At 48.8% G+C, this 19,101-nt stretch overlaps 1 protein-coding gene across 2 annotated transcripts in view; it reads left to right on the top strand.

The window, feature by feature from the left end:
- Window positions 1-19,101, top strand: part of LOC310668307 (protein unc-13 homolog A) — a 115,823-nt gene that overhangs the window by 74,741 nt on the left and 21,981 nt on the right. For both annotated transcript variants that reach the window (XM_083421392.1, XM_083421391.1), the window contains 11 exons: window positions 708-842; window positions 985-1,118; window positions 1,560-1,645; window positions 2,932-3,058; window positions 3,138-3,234; window positions 5,671-5,814; window positions 7,045-7,128; window positions 8,226-8,303; window positions 9,335-9,423; window positions 10,416-10,568; window positions 11,684-11,807. In XM_083421392.1, the coding sequence (XP_083277518.1) occupies window positions 708-842; window positions 985-1,118; window positions 1,560-1,645; window positions 2,932-3,058; window positions 3,138-3,234; window positions 5,671-5,814; window positions 7,045-7,128; window positions 8,226-8,303; window positions 9,335-9,423; window positions 10,416-10,568; window positions 11,684-11,807 (1,251 nt within the window). The remainder of the gene's footprint in view (window positions 1-707; window positions 843-984; window positions 1,119-1,559; window positions 1,646-2,931; window positions 3,059-3,137; window positions 3,235-5,670; window positions 5,815-7,044; window positions 7,129-8,225; window positions 8,304-9,334; window positions 9,424-10,415; window positions 10,569-11,683; window positions 11,808-19,101) is intronic.

The following is a 19,101-nucleotide window of genomic DNA, read 5'->3' on the forward strand; positions in this document are numbered from 1 at the left end:
CCCCAACGGCATTTCCGAGTACAGTGGTGACCCGCAAGACGAATACCTCGCAAGACGGAAAACCCGCTAGACGAAAGGGTTTTCCGTTTTTCGATGCGCTTCGCAGGACGAATTTCCCTATGGGCTTGCTTCGCAAGACGAAAATGTCTTGCGAGTCTTGAGATTTTTTTCCGCTCCCCACCCCCTTTTTCTAAGCCGCTAAGACTCTAATACCCTTTTAGCAGCTAATCCGCTAATCCCTTAAGCCTTTAATAGCCGCTAATAGCCGCTAAACCACTAATAGCGCTAAGCCGCTAATCCGCTAATAGGGTTGCTTCGCAAGACGAAGAAACCGCTAGACGAAGAGACTCGCGGAACGAATTAATTTCGTCTTGCGAGGCACCACTGTACAGTCACACCTCAGGTTACAGATGCTTCAGGTTGTGTTTCTTCGGGTTATGGGCACGCCGAAACCCGGAAGTACTGAAACGGGTTACTTCCAGGGTCGCGCATGCACAGAAGCGCTAAATTGCACTTTGCACATGCGCAGAAGCGCCGCTGCAGGTTGCAAATGTGCATCCCGCACGGATCGCGTTCACAACCCGAGCGTCCGTTGTAATAGGGAAAGGGAAGAGGCCTGAGCTTTGCACAGAGACCTGAGCTTCCCCTGTGTTTTGGGTTTTTGCAACCACCGCGGGGCTGGAGTAACGAGTGCGAGTCTCGCGCAGGTCCAAGAGCTGCAGAGTCCCCCGCGAGCCAGCCAGGTGGTGAAGGACTGTGTGAAGGCCTGCCTCAACTCAACGTACGAGTACATCTTCAACAACTGCCACGAGCTCTACAGTCGGGAGTACCAGACTGATCCGGTGAGCTTTCATTCCAAATGGAGAGGTTTGATCTTCTTGCAGTCCATGGGACTCTCAAGAGTCTCCTCTTGATTGAGGAAAGGGGCTATTGTGATGATAGCTTTGCTTAATCTGATACGTCTTTTGTTTCCGGTCCTTCCAGACTAAGAAAGGAGAACTCCCGCCGGAAGAGCAAGGCCCCAGCATTAAGAATCTGGATTTTTGGTCCAAGCTTATCACCTTGATCGTCTCCATCATCGAGGAAGATAAGAATTCATACACACCCTGCCTCAACCAGTAAGATCCTTAGCGGTGCAGTTCCGCCTGACGCACGTTAAAAATAACGTTCTATAGCAGGGGAAAGGTGTGGGGTGGAAAAGGCCCATAATTCCCTTACGATGAAAGTTTACAATGTTGGGGGGAAGAGATCAAAGAAATGCTTGCGGGGGGGGACGAGTCCATCGATAGCTACTAGTCTTAATGGCTGCGGACCCCAGATGGAAATTGGAACCCAATTTCTCAGGGTCTTAAGAGCATTATCAGGCACAGTTCCTGTTTGTGGACATCTGCTGGACAAGGTGGACCTTCCGTCTGGTCCAGCAGGGCTCATCCCCTGAAGCCAGGTACACAAATGTCTGGTGCAGACTAGTCTCAGAGGGTTCGGCCGCCCCCGCTGATGTTTGCGGCAGGTTTATCCCGAGGAAGTCTCATCCCAGGTTCTTCTGACCCTCTCGCCAGGTTCCCCCAAGAGCTGAACGTCGGGAAGATCAGCGCCGAAGTGATGTGGAACCTTTTTGCTCAGGATATGAAATATGCAATGGAAGGTGAGTCAGTGTGGTGTAGTGGTTAAGAGCGGTGGACTCGTAATCTGGGGAACTGGGTTCGATTCCCCGCTCCTCCACATGCAGCTGCTGGGTGACCTTGGGCCAGTCACACTTCTCTGAAGTCTCTCAGCCCCACTCACCTCACAGAGTGTTTGTTGGGGGGGAGGAAGGGAAAGGAGAATGTGAGCCGCTTTGAGACTCCTTCGGGTAGTGATAAAGCGGGATATCAAATCCAACCTCTTCTTCTTCTTCTTCCTTTGAGAGTTGGGGAGGGGTTGGGCTGTTTTCCTTTTGGAGACCCCTCACTCAGTAGAGGACCTTCTCCATCCACCTGTCAGGGGCTGGACTGAGGAGGAATGGTGGGAGCTGTCCTCTCCCCTTCTTCTCCTGAAGCTTCCTAAGGGCAGGAGGACAGTATTGATTTAGAACAGCGGTTTGCAGAGGGGCACAGTCCAAAGAGGAAAAGCTGGGAGACACTTGGTGAGGAACAGCTAGGAAACACCAGGAGAGAGAGAGAGACAGCTGGCAGATTCAGTGTCTTGGGACAGCATTCCTAACACCCCCCCCCCCCCACTTTGCCTAAGAGTAGACAGGTTTAAAGAGCTATAGAACAGAGAGTGCAGCGGCAACAAGCTCAGACTACCTGACGTAGGAGTGATATAATAATAATAATAATAATAATAATAATAATAATAATAATAATACGCCTTTACTCCGGTATGGCTCCCCTTTATCACATACACAGCCCAACAAGACAACGACAATAATCCACCAACAGCATACAAATAAATATGGCTAACCTGATCCAAAACACACACACACACACACACCCCACTCACACACGAAAACAAAGATCACCACAGCCAATCACAAACAAACAACCACACCATAATAATAATAATTTTTATTTATACCCCACTCTCCCCGGCCAGAGCTGGGCTCAGGGCGGCTAACACCAATAAAATTACAGTTGTTGTTGTTGTTTAGTCGTTTAGTCAACACAAAAAACAGCAACCATTTGTTGTTGACAAAGGAAAGTAAACGGCATTTCCGTGCGCTGCTCTGGTTTCGCCAGAAGCGGCTTAGTCCTGCTGGCCACATGACCCGGAAAAACTGTCTGCGGACAAACGCCGGCTCCCTCGGCCAGTGAAGCCAGATGAGCGCTGCAACCCCAGAGTCGTCCGCAACTGGACTTAACTGCCAGGGGTCCCTTTACCTTTAAGAAAAGCAGGGGAGCTGCTTCGAGGTGTAAACGGGCTCCTCTTTCCTTTTCTCCTCCTCTGCAGAGCATGACAAGCACCGGTTGTGCAAAAGTGCCGATTACATGAACTTGCACTTTAAGGTGAAATGGCTCTACAACGAATACGTCACAGACCTCCCTTCTTTCAAGAGTCGCGTTCCAGAGTATCCGGCGTAAGTCTCCATTTCTCTTTTTTTTTTCCCTCCCCCAAACTGAGATTATTTTCTTACCTACCTGTCTTCTCTTTTCTAGGTGGTTTGAACCTTTTGTTATCCAGTGGCTGGACGAGAACGAGGAAGTCTCGCGAGATTTCTTGCACGGAGCCCTAGAACGAGACAAGAAGGACGGGGTAGGGTATCAACCGCATTGCTGACAAGCATCAAGTTTGTTTGTGGTCTACTAAGACCCCTTAGATCTTCCTCGCAGGTGTGCTGCTTGGCAATCCACGAAGCCTGGATTATAGTGTCAGATAAGGGTTGGGTGGTGACAGTACGATTCAGAGCACCATTCAAAGTGTTGGTGCCGACCTTGAAAGCCCTAAATGGCCCAGTATTCCTGAAGGAGCGTCTCCACCCCAATCGTTCTGCCCGGACACTGAGGTCCAGTTCCGAGGGCCTTCTGGCAGTTCCCTCCCTGCAAGAAGTGAGGTTACAAGGAACCAGACAGAGGGCCTTCTTGGTAGTGCCGCCCACCCTGTGGAACACCCTCCCTTCAGATGTCAAGGAGATAAACAACTATCTGACTTTCAGAAGACATCTGAAGGCAGCCCTGTTTAGGGAAGTTTTTAATGTTTGATGCTGTATTGTGTTTTTAATATTCTGTTGGGAGCCGCCAAGAGTGGCTGGGGAAACCCAGCCAGATGGGCGGGGTATGAATAATAAATTATTGTTGTTGTTGTTGTTGTTAGGCCTCAGCGATGTATCGATACATTGCCTGAAACCTGTCTAAAGTTGGAGAGACATTTCAGAATTTTTCTGGCCTCACTGAACATTGCAGACTTTGTACATTGCACAACATTGCACACTTCAATCCGGAGAGCCCAGCCAAGTAGGGTTGAGACCTTTGTTCTGGCGGGTGGGTGGGTAGCAGGGAGCGAGTGACCCCCACCCACCAATACCTAGTGCTGAATTAGCTTCAAAGCAATTCATTATAATCTATTGCGAGGTCATTGTGAGGATTGGAGAGGTGGGCAGAACAGCTAGCCGACTCTGAGGGCCTTCTGGCGGTTCCCTCACTGCGAGAAGAGGAGGTTAAGGGGTGATATGATAGCCATGTTCAAATATATAAAAGGATGTCACATAGAGGAGGGAGAAAGGTTGTTTTCTGCTGCTCCAGAGAAGCGGACACGGAGCAATGGATCCAAACTACAAGAAAGAAGATTCCACCTAAACATTAGGAAGAACTTCCTGACAGTAAGAGCTGTTCGACAGTGGAATTTGCTGCCAAGGAGTGTGGTGGAGTCTCCTTCTTTGGAGGTCTTTAAGCAGAGGCTTGACAACCATATGTCAGGAGTGCTCTGATGGTGTTTCCTGCTTGGCAGGGGGTTGGACTCAATGGCCCTTGTGGTCTCTTCCAACTCTATGATTCTATGAGAAGCAAAGTAGCGGGGTACCAGGCAGAGGGAATAATAATAATAATAATAATAATAATAATAATAATAATTTATTACTCATACCCCACCACTCTGGCTGGGTTTCCCCAGCCACTCTGGGCGACTTCCAACAGAATATTAAAATACAAAAACCTATCAAACATTAAAAGCTTCCCTAAACAGGGCTGCCTTCAGATGTCTTCTAAAAGTCTGGTAGTTGTTCTTCTCTTTGACATCTGGCGGGAGGGCGTTCCACAGGGCGGGTGTCACCACCGAGAAGGCCCTCTGCCTGGTTCCCTATAACTTGGCTTCTTGCAGGGAGGGAACCTCCGGAAGGCCCTCGGAGCTGGACCTCAGTGTCCGGGCTGGATGATGAGGGTGGAGACGCTCCTTCAGGTATACTGGACCGAGGCCCTCCCTGTGGAACACCCTCCAGTCAGATGTCAATGGGGACAAAGAGCTGCACAACTTTTAGAAGACATCTGAAGGCAGCCCTATATTGGGAGGTTTAATGTTTTATTGTGTTTGTATATATTTGGGAGTGGGACGCGGGTGGCGCTGTGGGTAAAAGCCTCAGTGCCTAGGGCTTGCCGATCGAAAGGTAGGCAGTTTGAATCCCCGCGGCGGGGTGCGCTCCCGCTGTTCGGTCCCAGCGCCTGCCAACCTAGCAGTTCGAAAGCACCCCTGGGTGCAAGTAGATAAATAGGGACCGCTTACTAGCGGGAAGGTAAACGGCGTTTCCGTGTGCGGCTCTGGCTCGCCAGAGCAGCGATGTCACGCTGGCCACGTGACCCGGAAGTGTCTTCGGACAGCGCTGGCCCCCGGCCTCTTAAGTGAGATGGGCGCACAACCCTAGAGTCTGTCAAGACTGGCCCGTACGGGCAGGGGTACCTTTACCTTATATATTTGGGAAGCCGTCCAGAATGGCTGGGGCAACCCAGCCAGATGGGCGATGTATAATTGTTGTTGTTGTTGTTGTTGTTGTTGTTGTTGTTGTTGTTGTTATACCCCACCCATCTGGCTGTCCCAGCCAATCTGGGCAACTATTCCATCCCCTCCAACATTATCCTTACTGAAATGGAAAAACCGCACCGGAATCCCATTCCTGTGAAATGTTTTGTAAGGGAGCCAAGTTCCTCTCCTCCAAATGGGACCGATCGACTCACCTGACCCTCTCGCCTGCCTCCCCTTTAGTTCCAGCAAACGTCGGAGCATGCCCTTTTCTCCTGCTCGGTGGTCGACGTCTTTTCCCAGCTGAACCAGAGCTTCGAAATCATCAAGAAGCTGGAATGCCCCGATCCGCAGATTGTGGGACACTACATGCGAAGGTTTGCCAAGGTAAGAACGTGTTCCGTGCGATGGCAGCGACTTAGGAGCGTTGCTTAATTTTATATATATATATATATATATATATATATATATACACACACACACACACACACATATATATATACACACACATATATATATATACACACACACACACACATACACATATATATACACACACACACACACACACACACATATATATATATATAAACATATACACACACACACACACACACATATATATATATAAACATACACACACACACACACACACACACATATATATATACACACATATATACACACACACAAATATATATATGGGAGGCAATAGTGTTGTAAACAAAATTTGCCCTTTTCCCTTATGGGGTATCCAAGAGCCCATATAGAGTCCTTACATAGGTTCCCTATTGGTAAGAGAGAATAGCAGAGGCCAAGCACGTAAGGCCTTATAAAGACTTTTGAAATTGCCACCCTGTAGATCAAGACCACCCCCAGAAACATCATACATCCATCACAGAAGGGGTGTAACCTAAGACCACCCCTCAGATACATCACACCTACATCACAGAAAAGGCGGTCTACAACAGAAATTTGAATGTTGTTTTTCTCCTGTCCTTGTTTATCTCCTGTCTGGCAGGTTACTTGATTGGATTTCCTGGGGAGCCTGGCCAGTCTTTTGTAATGATAAATACTTAGTTCCTGGGCCAGGTCACAGGCTCACACCCTATTCATATCTTAAATGTGCCCTTAAGACAGGATTTGTGAGGAAAGAGACAATGGGAGGTTTCCCACTTTGACCTTGCAGAGAAAACATTTGCTCAGTTTAGGAATCAAAATGGTTCCAGGTCGGTCTTCCTGTGCTGATCTATGTACGTGCGGTTATGAACACTACCATATATCTAAGACCTCAAAATTCCTATCACAATAGCACCCCGCTTTCTTCGTTTAGAGCCAGTGTGGTGTAGTGTTTAAGAGTGGTACACTCATAATCTGGGGAACCAGGTTCGCGTCTCCGCTCCTCCACATGCAGCTGCTGGGTGACCTTGGGCCAGTCACACTTCTTTGAAGTCTCTCAGCCCCACTCACCTCACAGAGTGTTTGTTTTGGGGGAGGAAGGGAAAGGAGAATGTTAGCCGCTTTGAGACTCCTTCGGGTAGTGATAAAGCGGGATATCAAATCCAAACTCCTCTTCTTCTTCGTCTCATCAGCCTCCCCTCCTCTTTTCCCTTCCAGACCATTAGCAACGTCCTGCTACAATACGCCGAAATCATCTCCAAGGATTTTGCTTCCCACTGCTCCAAGGAGAAAGAAAAAGTGGTGATATATCTGTTTTGTGGCTCTTCCCCATTCCATCTCCAAGTGTGCAGATTTCAGGGGTCAGCAAACTTTTTCAGCAGGGGGGGCGGTCCACTGTCCCTCAGACCATGTGGTGGGCTAGACTATATTTTTTTGGGGGGGGAATGAATGAATTCCTATGCCCCACAAATAACCCAGAGGTGCATTTTAAATAAAAGGACACATTCTACTCATGTAAAAACACGCTGATTCCCGTACCGTCTGCGGGACGGATTGAGAAGGCGATTGGGCCAGATCCAGCCCCCGGGCCTTAGTTTGCCTACCCGTGGATTTGGGTTTCCCAAAGAACAGCGGCGATGCACCAAAGGGGCTGGGGCTGGGCTGTTGATCCTAAATGACTCGGGGCCGCAAAGTTTGAGAGACCGGCTTCTTCTCTACAGATCATCCCGGTAGTTAAGATGAGCAGAGGGGGGCTTCTCGCTAGTTCCACTGCCCTCTGATGTTTGGGGTGGTTGTGGTCTGGGACAGGGCCTTCTCTGTGGCAGCCCCAAAGATGTGAAGTTTAATTTCATTGCCATCTGGGTGAATTGGACGGGTCGGCGTTCATACCTGCCTTAGCTTGCGGGCCTCGAATGCATTTTCAGGGCCCTCCCTATTCCCGGGGCAGCAATTTGTTTAAACTATTTTTAATTTATGCATTTTAAATGATCGTGACCTGCTGGCGAGTGGAGAGTTTAGGGTAATATTGGTGGCGGCGATATATGAAACCTGGGCCAGCCAAATCAGCACTTTGGACAGCTCCCGGTGCTGAAGGCTGAGCAGTGGGAGATGTTGTCTCAGCAAAGAAACCATGGATGTCGCTGAACTCGAATCATGCTGTTTGCTGGCCTGGACGCACAAGAGAGAGTGGTGTGTGTGTGTGTGTGTGTGTGTGTGTGTGTGTGTACAAAGTAGACTCCTGTATAAAGGGGGAAATTCTATTCCGTGCTCCCTCCACGATGTAGAGAGCGACTTCCTGGAATAATTAGAGAAAGAGAAGAAGGAGGGTTCTGCCTTTCCTAGGAATCTCAGTGCCTTCGTAACGACGTGCCCGTTTTGTTTTCTTTCTCCCTTTGCAGCCCTGTATCTTGATGAACAACATCCAGCAGCTGCGGGTCCAACTGGAGAAAATGTTTGAAGCCATGGGAGGGAAAGAGGTTTGCATTTCTTAACAGGTCTTCGGGGGTCGGACCGGTCATAGAACAGAGCGGCTGGGGCCACAGAGCAGCTGAGAAAAGGTGGAAAGGCAGAGCTCTTTCTGTGTCCTGTGTAGCTTAGCCCCCTCAACTTGCCACCTGCTGTCAGGGGTGGTAGGTGTCACGGGCGATCGAAGTCCCCGCTGGGGACATCGGGACCGGGGGCAAGATGGCGGGGTGGGAGCAGGAACAGGAGTCCAGAAGCCAGGAGTCAGGAAGCCAAGGGTCCGAGGGTCGAGAAGCAAGGAGTCACAAAGTCAGGGGTCTGAGAGTTGAGAAGCAAGGAGTCGTGAAGTCAGGGGTCTGAGGATCAAGAAGCAAGGAGTCACGAAGTCAAGGGTCCGAGGGTCGAGAAGCAAGGAGTCATGAAATCAAGGGTCTGAGGATCAAGAAGCAAGGAGTCACGAAGTCAGGGGTCTGATGGTCAAGGAGTCAAACACAGCAAAGCAGGGAACGTGTTGCTGTGGCAAAGAGCCGAAGGGAAAATGCTGACCTTATATCCCTTCCCGGCTCTTGCCACCAGGTGCTGTGAGTTACCAATCGGCCTCACCTGTGTGGCCACGCCTTGCCTCTCCAGAACAAACTTAGGAAGGCCCCAGTCCTGCAGAATCCTACTGGTCACAGGGCCTGGCTCCTACACGCATTCCTGACAGTAGGAGAGGACAAGGTCTTTCCTTCAGTGAAGATCTAAGTCCCAATAGCTTGGCTGTTCTGCTTTTCTTTGTGGAATGGGAAGGGGGGCACCAGCCGAACATTAGAGTCTTTGGCTCCAGCCAAACTCACAACTTCCCTTTCCCTCACAGAAGGTTGACTACAAACTGCTTAGTCCCCCGAGTAACTCGGCACTCCTCTGTGCCAGAAGCTTGGCCTCAATAGGATAGAGAGGCAAATTTATAAGAATCCTCTTACTGGAGAATTTGCCCTGGGGGAGGGGGGGCTTCCTATTAATTTTTCAAGGATGAACATTGCTCTTTTGCCTTCTGCCGTTCCAGCTGGACACAGAAGCCAGCGACATCCTCAAGGAGCTACAGGTGAAACTCAACAACGTCTTGGACGAGCTGAGTCGAGTGTTTGCAACCAGGTAGGGCTGATTCGAAAGCACACCAGCACAAGTAGATAAATAGGTACCGCTCCGGCGGGAAGGTAAACGGTGTTTCCATGCACTGCTCTGGTTTGCCAGAAGGGGCTTAGTCCTGCTGGCCACATGACCCGGAAGCTGTACGCCGGCTCCCTCGGCCAGTAAAGCGAGATGAGCACTGCAACCCCAGAGTCGGCCACGACTGGACCTAATGGTCAGGGGTCCCTTTATTTTTACCTTGGGCTGATTTAAAAACATAACATGACATCAAGTATTAAAAAACTCCCCAGTACAAGGCTGCCTTCAGATGTCTTCTAAAAGTTGTGTAGTTCTTTATTTCCTTGACATCTGATGGGAGGGCGTTCCACAGGGCGGGCGCCACCACCGAGAAGGCCCTCCACCTGGTTCCCTGCAACCTCACTTCTCGCAGGGAGGGAACCGCCAGAAGGCCCTCGGAGCTGGACCTCAGTGTCCGGGCTGAACAATGGGGGTGGAGACACTCCTTCAGGGATACTGGGCCATTTAGGGCTTTCAAGGTCAGCACCAACACTTTGAATTGTGCTCGGAAACATCCTGGGAGCCAATGTAGGTCTTTCAGGACCGATGTTATATGGTCTCGGCGGCCGCCCCCAGTCTAGCTGCCCCATTCTGGATAAGTTGTGGTTTCTGGGTCACCTTCAAAGGTAGCCCCACATAGAGTGCATGGCAGTAGTCCAAGCGAGAGATAACCAGAACATGCACCACTCTGGAGAGACAGTCTGCGGGCAGGGAGGGTCTCATCCTGCATACCAGATGGATATTAAAAACACAATAAAACACCAGACATTAAAAACTTCCCTAAACAGGGCTGCCTTCAGATGTCTTCTCAAAGTCAGATAGTTGTTTATTTCCTTGACATCGGGCGGGAGGGCGCCACCACCGAGAAGGCCCTCTGCCTGGTTCCCTGCAACCTCGCTTCTCTAAATTCTTCTTATTATTATCTCCTCACCCCCAAGTTTCCAGCCGCACATCGAGGACTGCGTGAAGCAGATGGGGGACATTCTGAGTCAGGTGAAGGGCACAGGTAACGTGCCGGCCAGCGCTTGCAGCAGCGTAGCCCAAGACGCCGACAATGTCTTGCAGCCCATAATGGACCTTCTCGATAGCAAGTGAGTGGTGATGCCATAGATGCTGAGGTCTAGGACCACAGGCTCAGCCTATGGAGGCATGCGTGTGGCTTTTGTTTTGTTTTTTTAATAATAATAATTTTTATTGGTTTTTACAGATGTTGTCTTGCACGACAACATACCGTACTTTGCACAGATAAAACATTTGGCTTAAATAAGGCTGTGACCCCCGAGAAACGGTTTTCAATTTTAATCTCAATATGCTGCATTTTCCTATACTTCTTATCCCTCTTAAATTATATCCTCATAAAATTACTTGATGAACTGCATTTAGTAATGAATGATGATTTCATCCTTTCGAAACTTCTTACAACCCTACTAGCGGTGTTAACTGTTTACAGTTGTCTTCCGAATGTAACATAAATTTATTCCAGTCTTTCTGGATTGCCTGGTCCTGCTGGTTCTCTCTCTCATACACACACAAACACAAACACAAAAACACACACACTCAAATACACATACACACAAAGTACACACACTCAAACACACACACAAAAACACACAAACACACACACTCAACTACAAACACACACACACAAACAAACTCACACATTCAAACACACTCAAATACACACACTCAAACACACACACACATACAAACACACACACATACAAACACACACTCAAACACACACATTCAAACACACTCAAATACACACACTCAAACACACACACTCAACTACAAACACACACACACATACATACAAACACACATATTCAAACACACTCAAATACACACACTCAAACACACACACACACACAACACACACATACATACATACAAACACACACTCAAACACACACACTCAACTACACACACTCAAACACACACATTCAAACACACTGAAATACACACACTCAAACACACATACAAACACACACAAACACACACACTCAACTACAAACACACACACACATACAAACACACACACATACAAACACACACACACACTCAAACACACACTCAAATACACAAACACACGCACACAAAGAAACAAACACAAACAGGCTCGCTCCCTCAGGTTCTCCCCCTCCTTCCCCGCTCTGGCCCTGAGTGATGCTCACCGGCTTCCCCCGGCGGTTTTCTTCTCTTGCAGCCTGACCCTCTTTGCGAAGATCTGCGAGAAGACCGTCCTCAAGCGAGTGCTGAAGGAGCTTTGGAAGCTTGTCATGAACACTATGGAGAAGACCATCGTGCTCCCGCCCCTCACGGACCAGACGGTGAGTCCCAAAGCACGTGTGCGACAAGACGGGCCAACCCCCTCTTCCCCCCACGGCCCAAGGGCACCAACACCCTCCCAAAAACTCTGGGGGTGTGGGCAACCTGGGGTGTAGGAACCCAACGTGGAAGTGTCTCAGCTGGGCCTTCATAAAAACGTAGACCGGTTGCACGCTTGGCTTTTATCTTGAAATAAGCAGGTTCCCTCCTTGTTTTCTTATAATGAAATTGGGTTCCTAGCTCACGCAACTGCTAAGATGTGCTTAAAAAACCCCAGTCTGGGGAGGTGTGGGGTCCAGTTCACCATAGAGACTTCCCCCACCCTCAGAAGATAAATGGAACTAAGGCAGTGGTTCTCAAGCTGTGGGTCCCCAGATGTTGTTCGACTACAACTCCCATCCCCCCTAGCTAGCAAGGCCAGAGCTCAGGGACGATGGGAGTTGTAGAATCATAGAATAGAATCATAGAATCATAGAGTTGGAAGAGACCACAAGGGCCATCGAGTCCAACCCCCTGCCAAGCAGGAAACACCATCAGAGCACTCCTGACATATGGTTGTCAAGCCTCTGCTTAAAGACCTCCAAAGAAGGAGACTCCACCACACTCCTTGGCAGCAAATTCCACTGTCAAACAGCTCCTACTGTCAGGAAGTTCTTCCTAATGTTGAGGTGGAATCTTCTTTCTTGTAGTTTGGATCCATTGCTCCGTGTCCGCTTCTCTGGAGCAGCAGAAAACAACCTTTCTCCCTCCTCTAGGTGACATCCTTTTCTATATTTGAACATGGCTATCATATCACCCCTTAACCTCCTCTTCTCCAGGCTAAACATGCCCTGCTCCCTTAGCCGTTCCTCATAAGGCATTGTTTCCAGGCCTTTGACCATTTTGGTTGCCCTCCTCTGGACACGTTCCAGTTTGTCAGTGTCCTTCTTGAACTGTGGTGCCCAGAACTGGACACAGTACTCCAGGTGAGGTCTGACCAGAGCAGAATACAGTGGCACTATTACTTCCCTTGATCTAGATGCTCTACTCCTATTGAGTCCAACAACATCTGGGGACCCACAGGTGGAGAACTTCTGAGCTAAGAGGACAGAGGGGAAGCTCTTCCATAGAGTCTGCATGAGCCAGGCTTCCTCAACCTCGGCCCTCCAGATGTTTTGAGACTACAATTCCCATCATCCCTGACCTGCTAGCAAGGGATCGTGGGAGTTGTAGGCCAAAAACATCTGGTTGAGGAAGCCTGGTGTAAACTGGGCTTAAGGCAGCCTTTCTCAACCTGTGGGTCCCCAGATGTTGTTGGACTACAACTCCCATCACCTCTAGCTAGCAAGGCCAGAGCTCAGGGATGATGGGAGTTGTAGTCCAACAACATCTGGGGAGCCACGGGTTGAGAACCACTGGTCTAAAGAGAGGCATTCCTCTCTCAGTCTAAGGTGGACATGTCCAAAGTCTGTTTCAGGGGCCTAATCCGGCCCCCCGGTCCATTTAATCTGGCCCCTGTGGCAGTATACGTCCTGGGAGAGGCAGTCCTTTCTCCATCTAAGGAGAGGTGTTCACGTCTCAGTCTAAGAAGCAGTATGGAACTCTACCTCCTTAGAACATACCGTATTTTCTGCTCCATAGGATGCACTTTTTTCCTCCCCCACAAACTAGGTGCGTCTTATCATCTGGTGCATCCTATAGAGCGAAAAATACGGTAGTTGGGGGAACTGCAGTCCCCTGGATAGACTCCAACTCCCATCATCCCTCCTGGGGGGTTTCCCGGGAGCTGGAGTTCAACAATTCAGGATAACCACCCTGGGTGTCGATTAGACGTCAGGGGGGTAGCTTGCAAGCTCTCCAGAAATCCACCAGCTCTGTGGATCGACCAGGAATGGGTGAGCGAAACTCCGTTTTCCCATTGGTCAGAGAACTTTCCCATCAGATCCCACAATTACCGTATTTTCCCCTCTATAAGACGCACCTAGTTTTTGGAGGAGGAAAACAAGAACAAAAATATTCTGAATCTCAGAAGCCAGAACAGCAAGAGGGATCGCTGCGCAGCGAAAGCAACAATCCCTCTTGCTGTTCTGGCTTCTGGGATAGCTGCGCAGCCTGCATTCGCCCCATAAGACGCACACACATTTCCCCTTACTTTTTAGGAGGGAAAAAGTGAGTCTTACAGAGCAAAAAATACGGTAAATTGCAGGTGGGATGTGGACTAACCCCCGTATCTTTGGGGACAGTCTCTTTAGCCCCCGTATTTGTAGGGTGCACTTTGATTATAAGTGAAGGTCTTCAAATGAGGAGTTTTGCCTGTCCGACTCCCCAATAATTTGCTGGCTGGGGAGGAATCCTGTTTTTCAGTGTTATTTGGGGGGCGGATTTGAGTGTCACTGGGGGACTTGCAGCCGTGTCTAACTCCTACGAAACTCACTCTTACCCAGATGTTGTGATGCAGTAAAACAAAACAAAAAACTTTATGTAAAGGGGTGGCGCTGCGGGTTAAACCACAGAGCCTAGGACTTGCCGATCAGAAGGTCGGCGGTTCGAATCCCCGCAATGACGGGCTGAGCTCCCGTTGCTCGGTCCCTGCTCCTGCCAACCTAGCAGTTTGAAAGCACGTCAAGTGCAAGTAAATAAATAGGTACCGCTCCAGTGGGAAGGTAAACGGCGTTTCCGTGCGCTGCTTTGGTTCGCCAGAAGCGGATTAGTCCTGCTGGCCACATGACCCGGAAGCTGTACGCCGGCTCCCTCGGCCAGTAAAGCGAGATGAGCGCTGCAACCCTAGAGTCGTCCACGACTGGCCCTAATGGTCAGGGGTCATATTTGGGGAAATTAGCTAACAATTTGGGGGGGGGCTATGTTAGGGGAAATCGCTTGCAGAAAAAAATGTGTACACGAGACCGGATGTGCACAATATGAGATTTTGCTCTGGGTTTTTTTTTAAAAAATTAAATTGCAAGTTTGTGCAGGGATAGTATTTATGCTTGGGGATATCAGGAACTGAGAGGCAGACCTAAGATCGCCTTGAGTTTCGTGGTTTAAGAAACGTGGGTTAGTTAACATAATGCTACTATTTTTTTAGCCGATGCTTTTATAAGGAGGGTGGCCATCTCTCGAGGAGCAGAGGGGAAGGAGAAATTTGGTTTGGTTCACATTTTAAAAGCAAACTGACCACTTCTGCAATTTTCCAAAATGGTACTCTGGCGGAAACGGAACTCCAACTCAAAATCCATACATACATTAATTTTGCAAGGCTGTTCCCCAGTCAGGAAATCTGGACAAGAATGCAAATTGTGGGAAGAGGTGTGTGTGGGAAAATGTATATATTAGTGGGACGGAGTACTGTATTAGGGGGAACTGATTTGCAAAAACAAAAAGTGCTTTTTAATTGGGGGCAGGGAATTGCATATAGAAATGTATGCTAGGATAAATTTACAGCATGGACATTCATGTGTTGTTGTTTTTAAGTCGCAAACCGGTGCAGAAATGGGAGATAGCTCAGTCAATAGTGAATGAGGCTCCTGATTTCAGGGTTGTGGGTTCGAGTTCCACATCAGGCAAAAGATTCCTCCATTGCAGAGGGTTGGACTAGATGACCCTTGGGGCCTCTTCCAGCTCTGCCATTCTGAGTTTCTGCGAGCGCTGGAAGCCATGAATCCAACAAGGCTGGACACTGGGAGATTCAGGACAGATAAAGAAAGCCTGCGGAACTCTCTGCCACAGGAAGCAGTGGCAGCCACCAACCCAGATGGCTTTAAAAAAGGTTATGGGGTGGGGGAAATAATTGAGGAAACTGCTATTAATGGCTACTTAACCACAAAGGGTGGCGCTGTGGGTTAAACCACAGAGCCTAGGACTTGCCGATCAGAAGGTCGGCGGTTCGAATCCCCGCAATGATGGGGTGAGCTCCCGTTGCTCGGTCCCTGCTCCTGCCAACCTAGCAGTTCAAAAGCACGTCAAAGTGCAAGTAGATAAATAGGTACCACTCCGGCAGGAAGGTAAACGGCGTTTCCATGTGCTGCTCTGGTTCGCCAGAAGCGGCTTTGTCCTGCTGGCCACATGACCCGGAAGCTGTACGCCGGCTGCCTCGGCCAGTAAAGCGAGATGAGCGCCGCAACCCCAGAGTCGGCCACGACTGAACCTAATGGTCAGGGGTCCCTTTACCTTTACCTTTAACTGTGAAGAGACATAGAATGAAAGGGTTTAAGATCAGTGAGGAGGAGGAGGAGGATTGGTCTGAGAAGATATTGAATTAATTGGGCAGGTTTGAACAATTTGTGGCAATTAAAGTGTAAAAAGTTAAATAAACTTTGTGGAGGGAGGAGTGTTAAGGTGTACATAGGGTTGATTTGAACATGATATTATTGAATATGTATATTACTGAATAAGTATAGTCTTGAATCTGTATACCCAATGTATCAGCCGCCTGGGGGGTTCACTGTTTGTGTTTTGGTTGTTGGTAAAAAATAAAATTTTAAAAAAGAGTCTCACCCTTATTGGGGTACAGGATCAGACTAACCGCCCCCCCAAAAAACCCTCAATAGTATCCACCAGATCTCTTCATTTTCACAACAGCAAGAAAATAAATTAATTAAAAAGGCAGAGTGAAACGGGCATAGCTGACAGTTCTGAAAGCGTTTGACTTTTTTTCCTTTTCTTTTTGAGTTATGATGCATTTGGAAATAAAACCTGCAATGATTTTGGGGTGTGTGGTTTTGTTCAAACTGACTCGCCTTGCTTTTGTCTAACACTGAATTGCGGGTGGAAAAACTGCAGCCTTCACGGTCTGGCGGGGGGGGGGTTGTTTCTCAAAGGGGCAGGGGTTCGGGGCTTGGGGGTACGCCTAAATATTAGGGGGGGCAGTCTCAATTCTGCGCCCACACAAACCCCGCGTCCCGAGGGCGCCCCGTGGCCATGCGCCCTGGAGGCGTTGCGCTGCGCCATCTCTTTTGTGTGGGGTTTCCGCGGAGTTGTGTGTTGTTTGGGGGTTGCGGGATGGGTTTGCGGCGGACCTGAGGCTTATTCTCACGTGACGGCTGTTCTTTCTGATTGCTCCCCTCACCTGGGCAGATGATTGTAAGTACGGCAGGGGAATGCCCTGTCTGTCTTTCGTTTGTCTATCTCTTTGTCCTTGTGCCTTGCGTCTAGTTGCCCCACCCCAAACCCCAACCCCTCCCGAGTAATTTGAGCTGGTTTTTCTGTCGTCCTGTGATGGCTGGCTAATTTCTCCAATGTGCCTCTATCTCTTCCCTGCTCCCCACCCTTCCCCAAAACGCCTTTGTTCTGTGAACCCCCAAAATCCTTCCCTCTTGTCGCTGAGCTGCTTTGCGCCAGCTGTCGCGTCTCGGTGGAAACTTTCTCCCTGTCCCACCAGATCCGGTGGTACCTCGGGTTACAGACACTTCATGTTACAGATGCTTCAGGTTACAGACTCCGCTGACCCAGGAATAGTACCTCGGGTTAAGAACTTTGCTTCAGGATGAGAACAGAGATCGCGCGGCGGCAGCGGGAGGCCCCATTAGCCAAAGTGGTGCTTCAGGTTAAGAACAGTTTCAGGTTAAGAACGGACCTCCAGAATGAATTAAGTACTTAACCAGAGGTACCACTGTACCTGGTTTTCCTCCTGAGAAAGGGGGAAAGATAATAATAATAATAATAATAATAATAATAATAATAATAATAATAATATATTTATTTATTATTTATACCCTGCCCATCTGGCTGGGTTTCCCCAGCCACTCTGGGCGGCTTCCAACAAAACACTAAAATACAATAACCTATTAAACATTAAAAGCTTCCCTAAACAGGGCTGCCTTCAGATGTCTTCTAAAAGTTTGGTAGTTATTTTTCTCTTTGACACCTTACGGGAGGGCGTTCCACAGGGCGGGCGCCACCACCGAGAAGGCCCTCTGCCTGGTTCCCTGTAGCTTTGCTTCTCGCAATGAGGGAACCGCCAGAAGGCCCTCGGCGCTGAACCTCAGTGTCCGGGCAGAACGATTGGGGTGGAGACGCTCCTTCAGGTATCCATTTGCATAACCTGCGATCCATTTCAGAGGTGGGGTTGGTAAGTCGGCCCTCCCTTAACTGTGCGAATGTTGAGGATAGTAGGAGCGGATATATTGATTAAATATTATCCTTCCTCGCTCGCGTTAGGAAAGCATATTCCCTTGTATATAGCAGGAAGCTAGCTGATGGATTCATTTAGAACAGGGGTCAGCAAACTTTTTCAGCAGGGGGCCAGTCCACTGTCCCTCAGACCTTGTGGGGGGCCAGACTATATTTTGAGGGGGGGGAATGAACAAATTCCTATGCCCCACAAATAACCCAGAGATGCATTTTAAATAAAATCACACATTCTACTTATGTAAAAACACGCTGATTCCTGGACCGTCCGCGGGCCGGATTGAGAAGGCGATTGGGCCAGATCCGGCCCCCGGGCCTTAGTTTGCCTACCCATGTCTTAAGAGGTAGCGTTCTCCAAATGCAAGCAAGAGGTTGACTAAACAGCAGAATCTATTAGAGAGGATTAAATCAGATAAAACTGAACTTTATGTACCGTATTTTTCGCTCTATAAGACGCACCAGATCACAAGACGCACCTAGTTTTCGGAGGAGGAAAACAAGAAAAAAAATATTCTGAATCTCAGAAGCCAGAACAGCAAGAGGGATCTCTGCACAGCAAAAGCAGCAATCCCTCTTGCTGTTCTGGCTTCTGGGATAGCTGCGCAGCCTGCATTCGCTCCATAAGACGCACACACATTTCCCCTTACTTCTTAGGAGGGAAAAAGTGAGTCTTATAGAGCAAAAAATACGGTAATTTGGGTTAAAGACATCAGCGTTGGCTGAGGGGAACCAGCCCCTAGTTCTGTTGACCTGGAATAGAATTGTTGAGAAACAAATGTAACTGTCTATATGGAAGGAAGAAGATTAAACATTAAACATTAAAATTTTCCTGATACAGGGTTGCCTTCAGATGTCTTCTAAAAGTCAGATAGTTGTTTATCTCCTTGACGTCTGAAGGGAGGGCATTCCACAGAGCGGGTGCCACCGCTGAGAAGGCCCTCTGTCTAGTTCCCTGCAACCTCACTTCTCGCAGGGAGGGAACCTCCAGAAGGCCCTCGGAGATGAACCCTAGTGTCCGGGCTGGAGATGGGGGTGGAGACGCTCCTTCAGGGATACTGGGCTGTTTCGGGCTTTCAAGGTCAGCCCCAACCCTTTGAATGGTACTTTCCCTCCCTATAAAACTTCAAACATTAAAAGCTTCCCTAAACAGGGCTGCCTTTAGATGTCTTCTAAAAGTCAGATAGTTGTTTA

This window comes from Podarcis tiliguerta, assembly GCF_965153285.1.
Source record: "Podarcis tiliguerta genome assembly, chromosome: 18".
Classification (NCBI taxonomy): domain Eukaryota; kingdom Metazoa; phylum Chordata; class Lepidosauria; order Squamata; family Lacertidae; genus Podarcis; species Podarcis tiliguerta.